General features: G+C 39.5%; 1 protein-coding gene across 10 annotated transcripts in view; it reads right to left on the bottom strand.

Annotated features, from left to right (window-relative positions):
* The window catches only part of RBMS3 (RNA binding motif single stranded interacting protein 3), a 704,594-nt gene that overhangs the window by 249,613 nt on the left and 436,416 nt on the right, over window positions 1–18,565 (bottom strand). For all 10 annotated transcript variants that reach the window (XM_064415155.1, XM_064415140.1, XM_064415145.1 and 7 more), the window contains one exon: window positions 10,634–10,725. In XM_064415155.1, coding sequence (XP_064271225.1) covers window positions 10,634–10,725 — 92 coding nt within the window. The remainder of the gene's footprint in view (window positions 1–10,633; window positions 10,726–18,565) is intronic.

Below are 18,565 nucleotides of genomic sequence, written 5' to 3'. Positions count from 1 at the left end.
AACAGCCCATATTATAAAAATACCACTGCAATACTTTTCGCTACTCATGAGAATCTCATTATACTATACAATTTTCTCATGAATATTTCTAAATTATCATCCATAAATGTGGGCATGCATTGATATAAATATAGTTTCTTGAATACTTATCAACTAGGCATGCACAGACTAAAACCCCGTATGTCCACACACAGAGACAGAACTGTGATGCTGCACTGGAACAGCATCATCTATCATCTAAGTGGGGTAGTAAGGTGCCAAAGATACCTTTGAAGATAGGGAAGCTTTTTCTTCAAGGTGTCTTCTCTTTCTTTACCTGTCTACCAACTGAATTTAAAGAGCAAAAATTATTCAGTTGCATGAAGAAGTGACGTCTGAGACACAGACTTCAGTCTCAACTACTAAAAAGGTATGTTCACTTGTTCTGAGGAATTCAAAGTCAAGTTTTCTAGCTCCAAGCCTTAATTATCCCAACTCCAAAGTTTTTTGCTAGAAACGAACATCTTTTTCACTATCTGTTTTCCTTTTTGAATTGTGGTAAGAATATCAGGACAGAAGATGACTGCCAAGTGGTAATCATTGAACATTCTCCACTTTGCTACTTACTGGCACTCAGATAAACAAAGCTGTATCCATTTTAACAAGGCAAAAATATACCTCCAACCAAATACCATATCCGTATTCTAACCATGTGTTCACACAGGGGAGGTCCCATTTTTCCAAGTACAAAAACGCCTTTACAGCTGCTTTCATCAAAGTTTTCATTGTTCTCTGTGGTTTTTGAGAGCACAAAGTTGTGAGGAGTAGTAGAGGAAATAGCCATTGCACCTCCATTAAGGCAGTGTAAGGGGTGCCTTTGGTAGGTGTACATCTCCTAGATGTACTCAGTACATACTTTTGGGAATCACAGAAAGACTCCATCTGCCTACACAGTGAAGGAACTGGCAATTTAGAGCCCCTAGGTTCTTCTACGTGTCCACCATTTTGAGCTATGACTAATAAAATGACTAACGTTTTCTACCATGAGCTCTCAAGAAAGAAGACTATGAACATAAATCTCTCCTAAATAAGGATTCATTGTACAGCATGACATTTGCTGCAGTCCTTTCCTGGGTTTAGATATAAAGGCATGTGCTGCAGCATTGCTGGTCACATCATGCCCAAGCAGTGGGTGCAAGACAGAATGCACAGGGGTGCGTCAGTAGCCCCTGGCAAAGATAAAGTCCTCAAGCCCACTGACAGAATTAGCCAGATATTGATCCATTGGTGGCATCAGTTTCAGGTATTGTTCATCAATATGACAGATATTAATTTGATCTAATATTTAAGGAAAGCTGTGACCAAACAATTCCAGACTTTAAGGCAGTTATTTATAATGCCTTATTTATACAGAGATGGGGGGAGTTGGATATATTTCCTTTTGACACACTGAACACATGTCCTCGTACTTGGGGTTATACTTCTCTTCACTTACTGCTTTAAAGGAATAGTTCTGTTACATTTTTTTAACACTTCAATTATTTCTGGGGTACATTTTTTCTAAAGCTGACAGCTCTTATTTTAAAAATTGATCTTCCTAGGCTTAATCTAATATGTGCATTTATCCTTGTACAAAATGAGGACTACCTTACAAAGTACCTGATACCAGCCAAATGCACTATTCCTCCCTGTGTCCATTTTCCCATTTCCCAGGCTGCAGCACTACACAGCATTAGCAATACTTGCCTCATGTCCAACATATTGATATAAAATGACCTTCTGAGCTTCCTGTCAGCTCTGCTCTCATATTACAAAGCCACTTTAACATGCTTCACGTTCATTACTTAGCAACTGCTCCTTGCTTCTAAGAACCACATCCTTATTGACGCATGCACATCCTGGCACATCTTTCTTAAAACTGGAAACAGAACAGGGATTAAAGGAAGTTATGATTGCATTTTATAAAATCGTAAGTGCAATGAAAAGGCCTCATAGGGAACAAGAGCCTTCTGTCTCTCCCGATACAAGAATTAGCAAGCAATCAATGCAATCTATGTTGCAGGTCTAGAGAAAGCAAAGGAGAAGGATCTTTGAAGAAGATGAAGTTAAACTGAAGAATTTTTTAAAGCTGGATGTTGTGCTGCCAAAATTTTAAATGCAAAACAGGCAGCATAAATTGTTTATTTGGGGATCGGGAGGCAGTTCTACAAATGACTATTCAATACAAGCTGAAGAAATCCCAAATTGCAAATTGCTAGAGGCTAAGAGACTACTCTGGGGAAGTATCCTCAGTTGCTTGTCTGGTTCTTGTACTCCTCTGTTGGCACGCACTAGAGTGCATTATCAGAAAGAAAATCTGATATCAGAAGGAACTTTATTCTGGTCTGACATGGCCAGAATGAGTTTTACATTTTTATATCTCTTACATTTATTTTGATCACATCAAAGCTAATTTATCATGACTACAAATAGAATTCAACTGTTCATGTCATCATTATCTCCCTTCCTGAGCACAAATATATAAAGGGAAAGGACTAAAAAATTCAGTGAGCTTCCATTATGACTCAGTATGTTGTATATATCATGAGCACAGCCTATTTTCATATTTTTATACAAAGGAAAAATAGAGTTTCCTAATATAGTGACAAAAATTATCATTCATTAGTGAATGCATGATAAATTAAACTAAAATTTATTTAGATTACAGCCAGACTACTCAGTCATGTCGGTTGAATGGGAGACAGTCATTAATAAAGAAATAACAAGCAGAGTATTCACTATACAGTAACATTTAGATATTCAGAGGGGGATGCATAGCTGCACAGGGAATATCTATGCGTATTACTGGTAGATTTGTGTTTACTGATAGAGTGTGCACCTGTGTATTTCCAGGCTGATGAGCTGCTATACAGGCACTCACATCAACTCAGAAGAAATGCCACTGAAGTTTGCACACCTGCTTTTCAAACCAAACCAGATAATCTGACACTGGCCTGGTTTTCACACAAATTGTATTGCTTTGTTGAAGCTGTGTCTCAGTCCAGACCAAGTGGTACCCCAAAAAGCATGCACATATCCTCCTGCTGGTGGTCACATGAATCATCATGCTAGATACAATGAATGTTTGTTTCTCACCTTACAAAAGCATTGTCCTCAGGCTGATCTACAGAAGAACATAATTAAATGATATGTCACTGAAAGGAAGGCTATGTCCATTTTCTACCACAGTAATATTTTCTAAAACCACAGTTTTTTGATCATTTCAGCGTGTGCTGGGTTTTTTCCTGGTGAGTAAAGCTGTGCTTACTGAATTTAGAACATAGTTCTGCTCAGTCTGAGCTGCAGATTCCCAAGCTGCATAGTTGTGGTCGGATAACTCCTCCGTGGGGCGTTTGGAGTTTCCTGAGTGTGGAGGCAAAAAAGAATTAATCTGACTCCAGTGTTTAACTCATTTGCAGGACTCAGATTTCCTGTTCTGCAAACATAAAGGGTTTGCAAAGAGTGTGTAAGAGCTTCCAAGATGTATAGCTATGTGAGTGCTAAAGATAGGGAGCCCCATTCTTCTCCCCAGCCTAGATTGCCAAAGCTCTGTGGATTTCAGCTGTATTATTACCAATTCAAATGTGTTCCAAGTCAGAGGAAAGTCAAGAACAATGTGTATTTATGAAAAAAGGCCAACTCTTGCTTGGCTGAAGTTCATAACCCGAAAAGAACCCAGTAATTCCACTATTCTTCAGCCTAAAAGTTGGCTACATTTTTCACTTTCAGCATCTGTTCTGTGGTGCAAGGCATTAATAGTATGGAGGTGGATATATTTACTGATTGTTTGCATTTTAATTTTCAAAGGCAGAAGAATGTTTTAATGTTAGATGAAGTTACAGTATGAAAAAAATATCAAGTAAATCTAGAAACTAAAGCAGCACTTGAAAAGGGAAGGAAAATACCATGGCCAGGTCTATCTGAGGTGATAGCTAGAAAATAAACACGACTGTGTGTGCTGTAAGATTTTCTAAGCTAACTTAGCGGTTAAGAAAGATGCTGAGTTACAATTTTTGGGAACAAAGGAACATAGTACTGACCTAATTCCTCTCAACTGGCCAACAGTAAAGTTCCATGCACTTTCAGACAGTAGAATTATGTCAAGTTAAGCACTTCTGAAAACCCCCAAAGAAATTATTGTTTATAAATTTGGCAGGTGTGGTTCAAACACTGTTGATGTGCATACCCTCCTTCATGCTGATCTACATGTTTTTAGGAGCAACACATGCAATGTGAAAGGACTGCTGGATTTTAGTACCCCTAGGATAACTTGATATTCTTTCAAGAATGGCTCAAGCTAATGCATTCTATATTGGCTATAAATACACATCTAAAAGCAGGAAAAGGAACTTAAGATCATTTCAATACTGGCTACCATACAGTTCTCAGGTAGAAGCATAAAATTTTCAAGGTTGGATAAGACTAGGAAGTCCTTCCATTAATGTCATGTATCTTTACTACCACCCCAATCTATCACTGTGCAAAGCCACTCATTGCTTTAGTCTTGATTGTCTAGGATGCTCATAGGACACTGTCATCCATTACTGCAGATTTTTGAAATTTAAAGTTATCCCTTTGCTAGCACATCTGTGATTCAAATCCGGAATTTAGACAGTGCTTCATCTGGGGGAAAAAACAAACCCACAATCCCTCCCTGCCCAAAAACAACAGCAAAACCAAACAAACAAAAAAACCCCAAAACAATAACAACAAAAAAACCCCAACAACAAAAACCCCAAAACAACAAACAACAACAACAACAAAAAACCCCTTCAAGGTTTTGAAAGGCATATCTTCCTAAGAAAATTTTATATAAAACCTCATACCAACAAATAATTTAGCATCTTGCAAATGCTCTTGCTTTAACAATGCTTTTTCCATTTAAGAAATGGAAAAATATCCTCTATTTGCAAAACTTAAAGTCCAACTCCATCTGGGAAACTATGATTCCCCATCCCAAGAGTAAAAGACAATTTATGAAAAACAAAGGTAAGCAGTCAAGAGAGAATGAGGACAGCATGAATTTGATAAGCAGCAGTACATGAAACTTGAAACTTCCAGTTAGTGCTTCTGCAGGACACCTTTGGTATGGCTGACTTAGTAAAAGAAATCAAAGGAGAGAGACATTTGCATGCGTAATTTCCAAATCTTAACTGAACTACCTCACATTTCTTTCCAGCTGTAACTTTTCATTTTCATTGAACCCAGGACTGTTACCGATCCAGGTAAGTATTGGTCAGCCAGTATGGGCTGTACAAAAGCACAGGGAGAGGGGGTGCACATTTGTGGAAGATGAGAGGAGAGCTCCACACACGTACAAGAGCTGTGCCAAACGCCTCTGACAACAGTTGCAGCAGCAGCAGCCCACGCCTGGCTGTGCAATTCATTCAGAAACGCCGTGGAAGGTGGCCAGCACAGCCATGTTCTCAGCTTCTCCTACACTGCTGAGCATGGAGAGGTTTCCAGAGGCACCAGCTCCTGCCCCAGCAGCAAATGAAAACAGTGTTTTATAAATCACTGATACAAATGTCAGACTTCATGGAACAGTTCCCTGGAGATGGGGTATCCGATAGTTAAAGCACAGGAGTAAAACAAAGCCTGACAATTTCAATATTGAGCTCTAAAACTCCTACAATACCACTCTGGTTTCAAAAGGAAGGTTAGCTCAGTCAGTAGAGGTGTTAACCAAAATATTATCAAAAAATTTGACCAACCAGTATCCTGAGGTTTTGTTAGCTAAAATTTGCAGACATTTTTCCATATTTAATATTTTGTATGGACAGCACTCTTATTATTTTCATGAATTTTTAAACTGCAAAAACAAACAAAACTTTTCACTAAAATAGGTTAAAAAAATATTGGAAATAAGGGTTTTCATCAGGTTTTTCTATTACAGGGATCAGCCCATTAGAGTACTGGTGTCTAACAGAGGAAGAAAAGGGGAAGTAATTTAAAAATAAGAGAATATGAAGCTGAAAAAATAAGCAGACAGAATGAACTTATTTGGTCAGCTGACTCATACCAGAGCAATGCATAAAACCTACGCAAAAGCCTGGAAAATAAATAAGATTTTTCTTCTCTGGGATTTCCTTTTCCTGGGTTCTTTTAGAAAATCTGCCTATTTAACTATACATCAACCAGCTCTCTGTTCCTCTTTAGAAGATCTTGTGCTTGGCTCTGTTTTGTGGGAAATAGTTGCCTTTTTCTTTCACCTAGATGATGATTACTCCCTGTATTTAAGCTTCTGCATGATGGAAAGATGAGAAAAATATCACAGAAGAAGCAAAATCACTTTCTGCAATTCCCTTGTGGAGGAAAACACATCAGAGCCTACTGGCACAGCCCTTTCTCAGAACCAGTTCCTGCAGTGTACTCTCTGGATGGCAATTACTGCAGCAGAGTAGTCAAGAAATGATTCCTTGGACTTAGACAACTGCCAGTGCTAATTAAATATTCCTTCAATATCCGCATTTTTCATGCAGGTCTTGAGGATGTCTAAATGCATTATACGTATAAAAGGAAAACCCAGAGAAGATACACAAGATCAAATACATTTTTAATCTTTATAAAAGGAGGACTAAAATCCCTTCCTTTGTGAATGCATTTGTTTCAACACTCTAGATGGGCTGCTAGGTATTAAAGAAGCTATTAGATACTCTGCAAGAACCTACCTTTGCCTGAACCTTCACATTATGCAGTCTTACAGCAGACTAGAACTGGAAATAAAAAATGGTAGAGAAGACCCCAAATGTCTGTGAAGTAATAAACTGATTGCATAGTTCAACTGCAAGCTGACACAAGCTCAGAAGCTCAAATTAATTTAGACAGCAGACGTCTATTGATTTTTCAGGTGATTTAGACTCCTTGGCATCATTAAAACTTACATATAAAGTAGATTAAGAAGTGTCCTCATGAATGTGCAATTTTGGGTGAAGGACTATTGCAAATCCCAAGAATAGATGTGTCTACAGATTTTATTAGAACACTGATACATTTTTCATGTGTACTAGGTTTCTTTGCCTACTTGTCTGAGCCAACTCCCGTATTACTAAGATTCTTCTTATTAATTTTCCATATTCTGTCTATAATATTTTTCTAGGAAATGCAGGAAAGGAGCATCTGGAAAAAACCTAAACTGATATATAAATCATGCACATAAGCAATGTTTTTTTTCCTGTCATGTTTCTGTAGGCCCTAGCATAAAGGGACAACCAAATCAATAATTCCTGTGATATTATCCAGAGGCATATCAGTCATGCCATTTTTAGTAAGAAGACAAGCCCAAAAAAACACCTGGACCATATGAGCCTGACCAAGCAGGTACTACATATACACAAATGAATCTGCATGTCCAAAGGCACGCAGGAAGCACACAGCAAAATAAGCCAGGTCAGCTAGGAAAACATCCCTCAGCAGCTGCATAGCTGAGGGATCAATAAATGAAATGCTTAATAAGCACTTTTGAAAAAGATGGACAACTTAGGTGAACACAGGACAGCAGAAGTGGTCAGAACTCCTGGTTCATGTACCTCTGAGAGATAAATGCAACAGAAGCCAGGTGACAACACCTGAGTGCAAGAGCCTTGCACAACTCTCCTGTGGGTGGGAGGTTGTGTGGGTCCTTGCCCCACCAAGCTGGCCACATGAGACCTCATCTCCTCAGCTGCCACCACTACCTCTGCAGGCATACTACTGCTGTTCCTCTCCCTCAGCCAAATCCTCACCCGCCTGCTTCAAACCAGAACAAAAAAGAGAAATTCAGACATGTTTAACAGTTGGGTTTTTTTCCCTTTGTTGGTTTATGGGGTGTATTAGCCTCGACAGAACAAGTCTTCCAATACTGATGGGACTTGGAGCATCAATCCACCAGAGTTTAACCTTCTTCCAGAGGCAGCACTCTAAAACAAAATCAGCCAAAATGCTGTCCAAATTCTATAAAAAAAGAGGGAGGCGGCTGTATTTTAGCATCGATAAAATGAGTATATTTTACTCAAGAATCCACAAGATACTTCTGCTAGCCAACATGGACAGGGGTTCAGTTCTGCGTTTTGTTTTTCAAAGAAGATTCCTGGATTTCTATGAGAAAAATTATATTGTGTTAAAACTGAGAAAGAACCACTCTTTCCGAGCAAGAGCTCTCTCCAGGAAAACATCACAGACAATACCGACACTTCAGCATATTTTCTCTCACTACTGAAGAAGGCCAGCACATAGAAAGAGTTGGCCAATGCCTCTTCACCTTTACTCAAAAGCATCCACAGTTGGACTGAGATTTTTTGACACTTGCTGAACACAGGTTACAGTCTGTCTCCTCTCTGGCCTCTATACAGGGCAGTTTCACTGCTTTGCAATGCAGAGTGAAAGGAGACACTGATACTATGAAAGCATGGCACATAAAACTTTAGGGAATTTCTTCAGACTTAACTTTTTTTATTTTGATTTTAATTGGGAGCAGCTCTTGAATTGAAACTGCTCTGGATAAACTTCCAGAAATGCAGGTTAAATAATTGTTCTGCCCCTTTCCTCAGACCTCTTCTGAGCCCTCACTGTTAATTCAGACACTGGCAGGTAATGCTGTCTTTCAGTCCTGTTATGCAACTTGGCTTCCAACATATGCAAGAACTAACATGTTTCTCCAATGGATTTGCTTTCCCAGGCTCCTGCCTTCTCAGCAGTGTGAGGTACTTTGTGTGGAGTCATCTCAATTTCCTTTGAAACCTCATTTTTCTAAATACTTAGATTTTTTCAGAGATAAGAAAAGTCAGTTGTATATTTATCTTGAGCTATCAAACACACTCAAAAGAATCTATCTGAGATTCCAGGCACCATGGCTAAATAATAAAAATACAGTCAGTCTTATGCAAACAAATCTGCACTCACCAACCGCCTCAAAATCTCACAGGGCAAAAAACTACTCCTGCCACAGGTTCCCCAGAAAACAAACCAACCAAGGGCTGGTGCAGCTCTTCCCACTCTGAAAACATCAGGCTTTGCTTTTAGTCCCTAAATATTGGACAATCCAAACCACAACGTTTTAAGTCACCATCTTTTCTGGTGTTTCCACGAATTTAAGTACTGCAATTGTTCATTGTTCTGAATCCTGACAACCTCAAGCATAGATTTATCTTTCAATCCTATCTTTAAATCTGTAATTTTAAATCCATAACTGTACAATTTTATATGGATTTAGATTTTTTACAGATTTATATAGATTTACTCCTTTCTAGAAAGGGCTATTTGATATAAATCATTGGAACAAAACATATCTCCTGTCTTTGGTTTCTTTTCCACAGCTTGACTAATGCATCAAATTGCCTGTATTTTAACAAGGAGCTGCTGTATATCTGAGAAATAAAATAGCACAACCCTTAGCAGAAGTTCACATTCTTCTGCTTGCCATCTTTTACCCATTTGAAGCAAATATTTTTTATCACCATGTGTCAATAAAAACTAAGAACCAATAAAACAGCCTAGCTTGCATTGTGGGGCACTGTTAAACAAAAATCCATCGTTGACATCCAGTTTCTTTCAGGCACACAGTGTGCAATTCAGTAGAAGGCAAAAGAACCTCACTTAACAGCAATTACTTTTCTCCCTAAAATAAAATAATAATTTTAAAAAAACACACATCAAAACAAAACTATGTTTTTACTAAGACATCACTGAAAAGCAAAGGTTTATACAACCAACATTCCTTTAAGTGGAAATCTTCAAATCTGATGGTTGTTTATTAGTTGATTTCCAGATTTCCCTCGTTTTTTGCTTGCTTTCACTGTTTTAGGTTCTAGGACAGCATCATTTCTAGAGAGACTAAATCAGACAATATTAAGTGCTTTTTGAGATTCTCAGGCAAGACATTTTTAAGTAGAAAGCAAAAGCTATTTTTGCTGGCTGACACAGTCTAGAGCCCAAAGACACTTTATTCCACCTTCAGAAAGGCAAAAGCTGGACCACACCATGATTATTACTATTATTCCTGTCTCACCATCAACCCCTTTGCCGGGGACAAAGGACAATACCAAGACCAGACTGACTGAGCTCACTGTTCTTGGTACAGCTCCTGCAGCCTCTGTGAACAGATGTCAATCTCCTCCAGACCTTTAGCAACTATTCCTTCAGCAAACTTCAACACTTTCATTTACATCCTCAAAATAAATAAAAAACCTCAACAAGCAGAAGCCAAACCTAGGCAGATCAACCAGATTTTCCTTATGCTCAGTCAATCATTCCTTCAGAGAAGCCCACCAGCCACATCAGAAAAGCGTAACTTTCCAAAGCAAAGGAACCAAATGAAGATGAGTTCAAGGTAAAGAAAAGGCAACTCTTTCACCTAGTACTTAGCAAAAGGCATTTCCAATGCTCTTCCACTTCGGAGCTCTGTCTTACAACCCTCTCCAAACAGGGGGACAGAGAGAGTCAGAGCAGAGCCCATTACATGAGACACAGCTCTCAAGAACACAGATAAACCACGGGATGAACACGACACTGGAGCCAAAGGATGAAAGAATCTTTGGAATAAGCAATCCAAAACCTTGAGAAAAACAGGAGCAAAACAAACCCTTGGAAATTTAACCCAACAGCTGAAATAAACCTGCAATGACATAGTTCTTCTTACCTTTGCCATCTGCGCCTGCACGCCATTTGCTTTGAGAGATGCTACTGCTTTCTGTGCTGCTGCGGGACTGTCAAAATCTACAAAACCATAACCTGGAAAATAAACAGATAAATACAGATTTTCAGTATTATCCACGTGTATGAGCACAGATAAAGATTTTCTTTTCATAAAGAAGGAAAATCTTTCCAATCTTTCACACTGTCTCATAATTTTGCAGTAACACTGCCACCACAACTCTATTTGCCACATCTTTTCTCCTGAACCTAGTGGGGTTTAAGGGAATGCAGTGACCTGAAGCTTCAAAGTGCCAAAAGATATGAAGCAGAGGAGGCATTGTAGGAAGGTCTTTGTCTGTCCTAACAGATTAAAGGTGCCTAGCAGCACCTTTAATGTGTGCAGAAGGGCACACACACTCAGTGCTCTGGAGTCCTGCCCCATCTCTTCCACGAAAGAAGGTAACATTATGGACCTTCCTGGGATACAAAGCCACAGCTTGAAGTGCCTGGTTTCAGGAGAAAACAATCTTTCTCCTGTCCTTTAAAGCCATACAAAGACTAAGCTTCAGAAAAGGAGGGCAACAAGTCTGTGTGGCAGTCTGGGGCCATGTGTGCAGGGGCAGGGGGAGCAGCCTTCCAGCAGGTGGGACCAGTTCAGGGAAAAATCCCAATGTGTGCTCTACAGGCAACTGCCAGATAGCTCTGGAAGATAGCGAGATAGCAATGTCTCAGCTTTGGTTAAACCACATCCCTTTCATCTCCCTGCTCTCTCTGCTGGAACAATGGACAGATCTCTGCCAGGAATTGCTTTGGGGTATCATCTGAACAACAGCTTAGAGTTAGATCTTAGGGATTGGCAAGGGATAATCATCTGCTTTTAAGTGGCTTTCTTACTCCCAGTATTTGCATTAGTTTAGTATATTAATCAGCCAGTCACTTCCTATCTTCTCTTCCTCCCTCTCCATTTTCTTCTTCCTTTAGCCAGCAACACTGGTATGTTCAAGGAAGCCCAGTGCTGTTATGCCCCTAATGGATAGTAAAAACTCTGAAACTATTTTTATTTTCCTAAAGACATAAGGCAGGGGTAAGAAAGCAAGGAGTTGACTTTTCACAACTTTTAAAGCACTGAGCTCTCCATGACCTTCAACAGCATTCAAATGTCTTGCTCATAAAGATTTCAACTGAATTAGGAAGATCTAAAAATCTCACCAAGAACCTATTTAGGCAGCTGCATATATTTCACAAGCCATCCAGGGAAAACCCCTACATCTTATTAAGCAATTACAGTGCAGGTAGGTATGTGCTGCTCAGACAAGCTATGGCCAAGGGCCACATCTTTGGCATCTCCCTGAAAAGCCATATGGATGAAACTGAACCACCTGAAAGCTTTAATAATATTAGCTCAAGCATATTTATAGATTCTTTGCAGACATCTCCACTTACTAGGTCAATACACATCCTACAGGAGGCAACCACAGATATGATTTCCTGCTGTATCCATTTGTATTTCTTTTCCCAGCCTTTTTTCCTGCTCCTGCGAAATTTCATTGCCATCCTCTCTACACCAAATCTAGGTATAAGATTATGTGCTTGTTATCACCTTGCCCCTGAAATTACAAACATCTCTATTATTATTTTGGTATGCATACATTGCACAATGTCCAATCATGAAAGAATTTTGTGTACATGGACGTTTTTGTTTCTTGGTTTAAATCTCATCCACAAAGTTTAAAGAAAACTAAAACAAATAAGAAAAAAGAAACACAAAATTATTAAAGAAATTGCTGACTTAAGGAGCATGAACAGCACTATTCTGTAACAAAGTCAAGATCGGAACCTTTCTTTTCTTTTCTTTGCTCAATTTTCTATTTTGTTTGTTTGGTGGGGAGTTTCTTTTCATGGGGAGGACTGGGGAGTTGTGGTTTTTTTTTGATAGGGCATTACTGCAGATTGAGGGACACTGCAATACAGACACTGACAGACTGAGGGACACTGTGATAACAAATCTAATAAACACTAAAGTTTGATCAACTTGGGGATGTGAGGAGTGTTTGACCTTCTCTGATTCCTTCATTTGATTTTCCCTTTTTACTGCAAGCCATTTTAAAATCAGCTTGTCCTACATCTCATTTTCCTTTGCAGTGCTATCCAAGCTCTCTTCTCATTGCAGAGCAGCAGTAAAGTTGATGCTGCTTTGAACTAAAAAACTTGCTACAAAAGAGCAAAAGTCCTCCCTGGAAGCCTTTGCCCTCTGGAAGAGAAACTTCTGGGAGGAAGAAGGAGATACAATTAGATGTAACTTCCAATTTCCTATATGAGAGATCCTGACAAGAAGCCAGAGCTGTCAAATGGGAAATCTGAAACATCTTGGGAAGTGAAGGGATGGCTTGGATCAAACACTGAGAAAATGACTTTTTAGGACAGTGAGGTGGTCTTCTAAGGAAACGAAATTGTGTTTTATTTTTCACCATTTCTATGCCCAACAATTAGGAGGTAAAAGGGCAAAAGTAATTTTAACATTGTCATAAAAAACAGGTAATAGAGTTAGATTTTTATATTTAGCACCTGCGTACAGTGCAGGTTTCATGCCTGAAGGAATAGAAAGGAATTTATTTTTAATCTGACTTTCTAGACAGCACAGTAATTATTCACATCTAAGTTAGTTTTGCTCATAAATAAAAAACAGAATGTGTAAGAATATTCCAGTGTTGTATCATAGATATCAGGTATATCTAGCATAATAAATCATTGAAGAGTAACATTAGTCCATAATATCTAAAACCATTAATATCTTCTAAGAATTGTTTCAGTGGAGACAAAGGGCTCTATGACCATATCAGAAATCCAGTGGAGTCTCGAGACAAAAAACCCTACATCTTTTGCTGCCCATTATGCATTCTAGTATTACTACTCCCAGTCTCACTGCAAAGCTGTTCTTTTTCCTTCCCTCAAGCTCATTTCCATTCCAAGTATCTTTTTCTAGCCCTCCCCCCTCCTGACACATCTCTCCACCACACACAGAACATCAGGACAAAATCACTCCATGGCTGGAAACCCGTCCAAAGAACATCAATCTGCCGCAAGGGAAGCCAAGTTCCCAGGCTGTTTCAGCATTCAAGTATCCTTACAAGAACCCTGCAATGCTATATAACAGAAAACCAGGCATGATGCCTTTCTCTACAGTTTCCGTTCTTCCACGTAGGTGATTATAGTCCATGTTAGTGACCTACACTGAAATATTTCATTTGTTTATAATCTCACTTCATTTTTTGTGTCTTGGGCACTAACTAAATAGTGTTGGTTTTTCTGTTTGGGTTTTTATGTGTTTGGGGTTTTTTGTTGTTGGTTTGTTGTTTTTTTTAATATACTTGTCTGGGTGGGTGAAGTTTAGCCCCCACAAAAGCTAAAACTGGATACCGGAACATCGTCTCCAGTGTTCTCCAAAGTGCAAATGAAGCCCCAGACTCCCTGTGCTGAGTCCTTCCCTCCTGTCCAGGCTGTGGCCGAAGTGGGTTGTGCTCCCCGCCAGCAGAACTGGGCTGCTGTGGCTGCCCCTGGCAGGTGCACTGTGGCTGGGTTTGGCTGCTCCAGCATCGATCCCTATTCTCTTCCCTGGTTTCTCCTGGGAAGAGGTAGGAAAATGGTTGGAATCATCCCCTGGGATGAAATTCAGATCAGGGTCTGCCAATCAGATGCTGCTCTAAGAAAACACATTTCTTTTTCCTCCTTTAAAAACAAGTGCAAGCCCCACCAGACTGTCCCTCTGCTAGACTCAAATTCCACAGCTTTTTTTTTTTCTTTTCTTCTCTCTCCCCTGCATTTTTATTGTGTGTTCACTGCCTTGTAAACATTCTGGTCAATGGATTATACATTTCTTTCCCCCAGTTTTTATGCAGAACATGAAAAATGAACTCAGATTCTAAACCAGGACCTTCAGACTGTGCTCACAAGAATCCTTCACCACCACAGGAAACCAAAACCAAAACTATTTCCTCTTTTTTTCTGAAGCATCCTGACATTTTCCTTTAAGAACTCCAAACAGAAATAGGGAAAGCTGTGTTGTCCCCTGCTGCTTTGAGGGATGGGAATTGAACTTATCACTAACATGAACCCTTCACCTCAAGTGTACTTACACTGAGGGTGACTTTGGTACTCCAATGCTACAAGTCCTCCAGGATCTTGAGGTTTTTTTGTAGAATGACATATTACAAGTTCCTACATGCAAGCACACACAAAAAGAAACCCAGGACAAGACTATCTAGAATAATTGTTAAACCTTCCTTTTAAGAAATACAGTGCCTGTAATTTTGTACTGGCCTGATGCCATTAGGGCTAAATAATTAAATTTTAAAAATAAAACCAGTGTGGGGTTTTTTTTTTACCTGTGGGGGAAAGAAAACAGCTAAGCATCAGCAAACTCAAGTTTATAGCTAGCTGCAATAAGTGCTACCCAAATACACTGGCAGACACTAAACATCTCCGTCTCCTATAACCTAAATGGCTGGGGGCCTCCCGGTCTCAGTTTCTCAGTTCCATAATTAAGCTTGGCAGCAGGTTCAAATGAATTAAAACTGAATGTCACTATTTCCTCAACAAATCCCTCATCCTTGTTTTTTCTTACTTGTCAGGAGAAGACCAGCAGAACAGCAATTAGTGGTAAGCAGTGCAGTGAAAAAGAACCAAGCATACACTAATTAGGTCACTCGCCAAACACGTTCATTTCATTGGCAGATTTAATCAATGTTTTCCTGAAATGTCTTAAATCTCCTATGCTAATTTAAAGTTTTGTTATTGTTGTTACTTTAAACACAGATGGGATGCCTGGAGATTTTCAATTGCTTTCCACAAATCCATTTCAAAATAACAACCCCTCATACAGTATATCATCAAAATTTCGGCACAGGTTTTAGGAAATGGCCTCTAATTTTATGCCAACATTTTTGTGCCTGCAAATACCTACGGGTTCAATTTGGTGGATTTAAGTAATTGCAGGTGTGTAGGGCTCTTAGACATCAAACTCTGAATTGCCCTGATGGATTGGGTACTTAGGGGTAATGCCAAGTAATTTAAGGGACTGCCTGCCACTTGAGGTTCCCATAATTCTTGTGAAGTGCTGGACAGTGGCACAGAGCAAAGGTGAGCTTCTCCTGGCACACACAGGCTTTACACTTCACCTCCAGGGAGCTCCGCTGGTGTAGTGACAGGAATGAGAGCCTTGCTGCCTTCTTGGAGCATTGAGGCAGCTCCTCAGTCACTGCTGAAAGCAGCATTAGTTACTCAGAGTTCAGGGGAACAGCAGTTTCGGGGTATCCTGGCACTTGACCCCCAGTTAGTGCTCACAGCTAGCACACCAAGGTGCTTTTCTGCATGGAAGATGCTCTGTCGTCATTGCTGTTGCTGTGGGAAAGGGAGCTGCCATGGCTGCTGAACTAATCTGCACCACACCAGCCTGCCCTGCCTCCCTCCTGTGCTGACTGCACAGCTTCAGGTCCCTGCAGAGCCTCCATCCTTCCTGCTGGCACTGCCCCCAGAACTGGCCCACCCACGTCCCCGCAACCACCAGTGGGTTTGAAAGGGTAACATGCAGCCAAGCCACAGCCTGGCAGCCACCTGATCACCCAGGGTCAAAATAAAATGAAAAAAAGGCCAAAGAGCAGGAGAAGAGTGGTTTCCTAAAAGTGAGGAGTGGAGTGCCCTGGTACGTTGCTGAGATGGAGCTCTGCAAAGACAGGAACCTCTGGCAGGCGGCTGAGAAAGGGGAAGCCATGACAAATGAGGAAAGATAAGCTGGGGATGGTGAGCTCTGAGCCTGACCCTGACACAGGGACAAACACCACATCTGACCTCTGACCAGGTGCTGCTTTGAATCACTTAAATTCAAACACTCTGTTTTCTGCCTCCCATACATCCACACAAGCAGAGACAAGAGACAGAGACCTGAGCCATCCAGCCAGGAAATAGGCATGGAGTCTGGGCACTAATTCAGCCAGTGTTCCTGGCTCACTAACCTTGAAAGCACCTAAATACATTGATGGGGAGCTCACACATACTGAGGAGCTCTTCTGGTTCCACTGATGCCAACAAACTCACTTCATCAAAAGAGTTAATGGTTGGTTTCTGGACGTTAACATCTTCGCTTCCTTCCTGACAGATGGAAAAGGCTGACTGTCCCAGCAGCCCTTACTCCTGCCAGGCCCTCTGTACTAGGGACTGACGTGGGCGTTCAAGGGAAGTTGTGGCAAAGAAGGAACTCCAGCTTTGACATTTTCCCACATTGGAGAGCTTGACTTGGTCACAACAACTCCTTTTGGCACCATAAGACATGTAAATTTTGTATAATATTACATAGTAGTGGAGAATTTTTTAAAATATGAACACAGATTTGCCTATGCATAATTACAATTCCACTATACCTAAACTTTTTTTTCCTAGGTCTGATGCACCAGACCATTTGGAACTGTGCTTGCCACCAGCATATTTTTTAATGTAAAAAAAGTTCCCAGCCCCTCTTTCTGACCATCTAGAATTCAATATATTAGATCTGAAATCCAGAACAGAGAAGACTGAGCATATCATACAGGTTGGGTCTTCAAGGAGTATAGAGGTTGTTTGGACAAAAAAGGAGGCTAAAGTAATTTCAAGACAGTGCTTGCTTTTTTCACCAATGTTTCTGCTAACATTACTTAGAGACTGGAAATTACACCCCTCCCCACCCACCAAGGAGATGTGATAAGGGAGAGGAATACTAGCCTAGGGAAGAGGCAGCAGTCAAAACTACTTGATGAATTAAGAAACCATTAAACAGAATATATTTATCACAAATACCTTAACTTTATGATAACACCTCCACATATCTATACATATATATGCATACCTTTCAAGACACAAGCATGAAGTTTTGACACAAACACTAGTATGAATACACAGCTAAGCAAATAATATAATCAAAGATAATATAATTATCAGACATGTTTCTCCTTCACACTTAGAAGAAACCACTAGGATTTCACAAAAGCCTAAGTTAATTTGAGTTTTCAAGTTCATTTTTGCCCAGCACTTATTTAGAGTGTCTCTTAAAAGGCAGTATTTGTTCTGACAATCAGTCTGCAAAAGAAGTGATTATCTAGTAATTTACTATGCAATTTTCAGACATTGTTTTATGCTCAGATAAAGAATCAAATAAAAGTTTTATAAGCCTTGGAAAATTAGAGTTAGCAAGCAGAGAGGTTGAATCACCCTTGAACACGAAATTACCGAAAACAGCTTTTTCTTTCAGTGTTCGAATTGTGCTAAAATATTCCTACGGCTCCAAATGCTCAGAGTAATAGTAAAATAGCCTACATCATTACTATTTTTAAATCTCTACTTTATAAAAATGTTCTCAGTGGCTAGAAAGTGGTGAATCATCACCTTTTAATTAAAACAGCTAATATATAGTTAGAAAAATAATTGGAAGTGAAGACTCTTAAATGCAAGAAAGAAAAGATAGTCCCTTCATTTCAGATCACTCCCCAGAGATGCACCTACATTGTTAAGTATAGCTGATTTTTTTTTGTTTGTTTTAGCTTGATATGGAAATACAGCACAAAACTGTCACTTTGATTATGTTTCTGCAGTGATTTATTTTGCTTCTTGCATTATTTGAATTCCCTTTATAACAAGAAAAATGCAGAAAACCAGCACTAACAGAATTTTTAGAGATCTCTTTGCAAACACATTCTTAATTTGAACATTCAATTACTTTGAATTAAGCAGAGTGCATACGAATACAGGTTATTATTAATTGCACTGAGTAACTAATGATACTACTTTAATGCAAAACTGAAGTATGAAACTCATGATGATCTTTAAATGTATTTTAAACTGCTTCTAAATTATTTTTGTCAGTCTCTGATAAGTGAAGGAAACAGTACAAAGACACCTACAAAATTTTGCT

The sequence above is a fragment of the Passer domesticus genome, chromosome 1 (genome assembly GCF_036417665.1).
Source record: "Passer domesticus isolate bPasDom1 chromosome 1, bPasDom1.hap1, whole genome shotgun sequence".
NCBI classification, from domain to species: Eukaryota; Metazoa; Chordata; class Aves; order Passeriformes; family Passeridae; genus Passer; species Passer domesticus.
The sequence above is the reverse complement of the archived record's forward strand: the minus strand, read 5'-3'. Positions and strand labels throughout refer to the sequence as shown.